Source organism: Carya illinoinensis, chromosome 13 (assembly GCF_018687715.1).
Source record: "Carya illinoinensis cultivar Pawnee chromosome 13, C.illinoinensisPawnee_v1, whole genome shotgun sequence".
In the NCBI taxonomy this organism is placed as follows: domain Eukaryota; kingdom Viridiplantae; phylum Streptophyta; class Magnoliopsida; order Fagales; family Juglandaceae; genus Carya; species Carya illinoinensis.
Genome location: NC_056764.1, coordinates 8,859,749 through 8,863,872, shown reverse-complemented (window position 1 = coordinate 8,863,872; position 4,124 = coordinate 8,859,749). Strand labels below are relative to the sequence as shown.

Sequence of the window (4,124 nt, the reverse complement as noted above, 5' to 3'; positions counted from 1 at the left end):
TGACAGAAGAACCAAGCAAATAAGATCTGAATTTATCCAAAGCAAATACAATAGCTAGGAGTTCTTTTTCTGTGGTGGAGTAATTTCTTTGGGCAGCATTCAAGGTTTTACTAGCATAATAGATGACATGTGACATCTTATTTTTTCGCTGCCCAAGTGCAGCCCCTACAGCAAAATCACTAGCATCACACATTAATTCAAAAGGGAGTGTCCAATCAGGGGGTTGAACAATGGGTGCAGTGGTGAGGAAATATTTTAATTGGTCAAAACAATCTTGACATTCACTAGTCCATTCAAACTTGACATCATGCATGAGGAGTTGACAAAGAGGCTTAGAGATATGACTAAAACTTTTTATAAATCTTCTGTAAAAACCAGCATGGCCTAAAAAAGATCTAACATCTTTTACATTCCTAGGCGCAGGCAAGTTTGAAATTAATTCTATTTTAGCCTTATCAACCTCTATACCCCGTGAGGACACAATGTGTCCAAGAACAATGCCCTGCTGAACCATAAAATGACACTTTTCCCAGTTTAACAGCAGCTGGTTTTCCTCACATCTGGTTAGAACAACTTGTAGGTTAGCCAAGCAAGCGTCAAATGATTTTCCAAAGACTGAAAAATCATCCATAAACACCTCTACAATGTCCTCAATTAAATCACTAAAGATGCTTAGCATACACCTTTGGAAAGTAGCCGGGGTGTTACATAACCCAAATGGCATTCTTTTGAAGGCAAAAGTACCAAAGGGGCAAGTAAATGTGGTTTTCTCTTGGTTCTCAGGGGCTATCTCTATTTGATAATATCCAGAAAACCCATCTAAGAAACAATAGTACTCATGTCCCGCCACCTTTTCTAAAATCTGGTCAAGGAAAGGCAAGGGAAAATGGTCATTCCTAGAGGCTGCATTCAGTTTCCTATAGTCTACACACATTCTCCAGCCTGTGGTTACCCTAGTAGGCACTAACTCCCCCTTGTTATTTTCTATCACAGTCATCCCAGATTTTTTTGGAACAACTTGGATTGGACTAACTCATTTGCTGTCTGCAATAGGATATATGATGCCTATGTCTAAAAGTTTCAAAACTTCAGTTTTTACTACTTCCTTCATGGTAGGATTTAATCTCCTTTGCATCTCCCTAGAGGGTTTTGAGTCCTCTTCTAAATATATCCTATGAGTGCAAGTAAGAGGGCTTATACCTTTGATATCAGCAATGAACCAACCAATGGCTGCCTTATGTTGTTTCAGCATGGTCAGTAATTTATTCTCTTGGTCAGGAGTTAATTGAGAAGAGATTACCACTGGAAATGAATTTTCTGGACCCAGGTGAGCATATTTCAGTTCTGAAGGCAGAGGCTTTAGTTCCAGCACTGGGAACTTCTCTGTGGAAGGTTTTAACGCTGCTGGAATTTCTGGTAATGGCTCAAATTTCAGCTTCCACTGCACCTCAGTGGGATTTCCTGCAGCATAAACAAATGACATAATGTTAGCAGGCTCAATTAAATCAAGGGAGTTCTCTAATTCCTCCCATTGTTCACTACAATCATAATTCAGCAAAGAATTTTCAGAGAGGAGAGATTCCAGTGCATTGACTTCTTGAAGTTCCTCGGGTTCTTGAGGTTGCCTGCACAAGTTGAAAATGTTCAATTCTAAGGTCATATTCCCAAAACTTAATTTCAAGACACCACTCCTACAATTAATTATGGCATTAGAAGTTGCTAAGAATAGTCTCCCTAAAATCACAGGTGCTGAAGAATTTGAATGGGCAGTCACTTTCATGTCTAGCACCACAAAATCTACTGGGTAGTAGAATTTATCTACTTGGATCAAGACATCCTCAACAATACCCTTTGGTATTTTGATGGATCTATTAGCAAGCTGTAAAATAATGGAAGTGGCCTTTAATTCACCCAAACCCAGCTGTTCATACACACTAAAAGGCAGCAAATTAACTTCTGAACCTAAGTCAAGTAAAGCTTGGCCAATTTTTGCATTTCCAATGACACAAGAAATAGTTGGTGAACCAGGGTCTTTAAACTTGGGTGGTGTGTGATTCTGAATTATTGCACTGACTTGCTCAGTGAGAAAGGCTTTTTTCTGCACATTTAACTTCCTTTTTACAGTGCATAAATCCTTTAGAAATTTAGCATAAGCAGGAATTTGTTTAATGGCATCAAGAAGAGGAATATTAATCCTGACATGTCTAAAAATTTCCAGAATTTCAGCATGCTGTTTTTCCTTATGCATAGAAAGCAATCTATGTGGGAATGGGGCGGGTGTTGGGCATATATTTGTTTCAGAATCTAGCATGCTTGGCTCACCTTTATCTTGGGAAGGGTTAGAATTTTTACCTGAGCTGGTTGCACCATGTGCAGGAATATCCACAACCTTACCACTCCTTAGAGTTGTGATGGCCTTGACAGATTTGACATTGGCACTCTCAGTAGTACTCTGAGTTTGCTGATTCAGTCCTTGTGGGTTGGGTTGAGGCTGAGCAGGGAATTTTCCTTTTTCTTGAGCACTTAAGGCAGTGGTCACTCTTGTGAGTGTCCCTCTAATGTCGTTTATTGCTTGTGAATTTTGATTATTTATCGTATTCTGACTTTGCATGAACTGCTGGAGGCTCACGGACAACTGCTGCATGGTATCCTCCAAGTTCTTCTTTTGCACTGGAGGTGGGTGACTTGCATACTGTGAAGGTCCTGGGGCTGTTGGTGCTGAATAGGGAGCATATTGAGCAGGTCCTGGGGCTGTTGGCTGCTCATTCCTCCAACTAAAATTTGGATGGTTCCTCCAACCTGAATTATAAGTGTTAGAATATGGCCCAGAAAAATTTTTAGAGATCATATTCACAGCATTAGATTGGTCAAGTAAGACTTCTTTAAATGCAGGAATTTTTGGGCATGCACTAGTCACATGCCCAAGATCTTCGCATATGTTACATTTTTCAGAAGTAGATGGTAGGGCTTGCAGCTCGCTGACTTTCTTAAGTTCTATAGACTCTACCTTCTTAGAAAGTAATGCAAGCCTAGCATGTAAATCATCAGCTTCTTTTAAATGATACTTTCCACCCCCACTTAAAAATTTTGGATTTTCAGATCTGTCATACATCTCAGAAACATCCCATGACTGGGCATTTTCAGATAAATAGTCAAAGTACTCAAATGCTTCCAAGGGTTCTTTATTAAAAAACTCACCATTGCACATGGTTTCCACAAATTGTCTCATTTTTTGTTGTAAACCCTCATAAAAAAAAACTTATGACCCTCCACTCCTCATATCCATGATGAGGACATGCATTTAATAAGTCTTTAAAACGTTCCCAGCAGTGATAAAACGTCTCTGAATCCTTTTGACCAAAATTCATAATTTGTCTTTTTAGGGCATTGATCCTATGCATTGGGAAGAATTTTTTTAAAAATTCTGTTTGCATTTCCTGCCAAGTCCCAATAGACCTTGGCCTTAAGGAATTTAGCCAAGTTTTAGCCTTGTCCTTAAGAGAAAATGGGAACAGTTTTAACCTAATGACTTCTTCAGTGCATGTTCTATCCATGAAAGTTGAGCACACTTCTTCAAATTCTTTGATGTGCAAATAGGGGTTTTCTGATTCCATGCCATGAAAATGTGGCAAGAGTGGAATCATTCCAGGTTTGAAGTTAAAATTATTCGCATTCAAAGGTTGAATGATACAAGAGGGTGGGCTGGTCCTAACAGGTTGCAAATATTCTCTAAGCGTCCTGTTGGGGTTTACCATCTCCCTGTCATTGGGTTCTTCATTTTCAGCCATGTCACTATGAATGTCAAATGATGATTCAACTGCTGAATTTAGAGAAACAGATGCACTTGAGGATGAGGTTGATGATTCAGTTCTAGCAAGTCTATATGTGCTATCTCTAACCCAACCAGACATGCAAGTTCAGCAAAATAAAAGAAAACAAAACAGATTGCAATAAGATAAAATAAAATAAAGGACAGAATAAAATAAAAGCAAATAAGTAAAATGGGAGGAAAAGATATCACCCAAGCTGTGAAGAGGTTCACAGCTCTAAAAACACCTTCTCAATATAGTAATGTTCTGAAAACACCAGTTGTCCCCGGCAATGGCGCCAAAAACTTGATGGTC

At 39.1% G+C, this 4,124-nt stretch overlaps 1 protein-coding gene across 1 annotated transcript; it reads right to left on the bottom strand.

The window, feature by feature from the left end:
* Positions 1-1,033: 1,033 nt before the first annotated feature.
* Positions 1,034-3,208, bottom strand: LOC122290911. The gene has a single exon (XM_043098588.1). The coding sequence runs from the start codon at positions 3,206-3,208 to the stop codon at positions 1,034-1,036; it is 2,175 nt and encodes a 724-aa protein (XP_042954522.1).
* Positions 3,209-4,124: the final 916 nt, after the last annotated feature.

Coding starts and splice junctions, on each gene's coding strand:
- LOC122290911 (XM_043098588.1), bottom strand. CDS start 3,208: ATGTGCAATGGTGAGTTTTTTAATAAAGAACCCTTGGAAGCATTTGAG.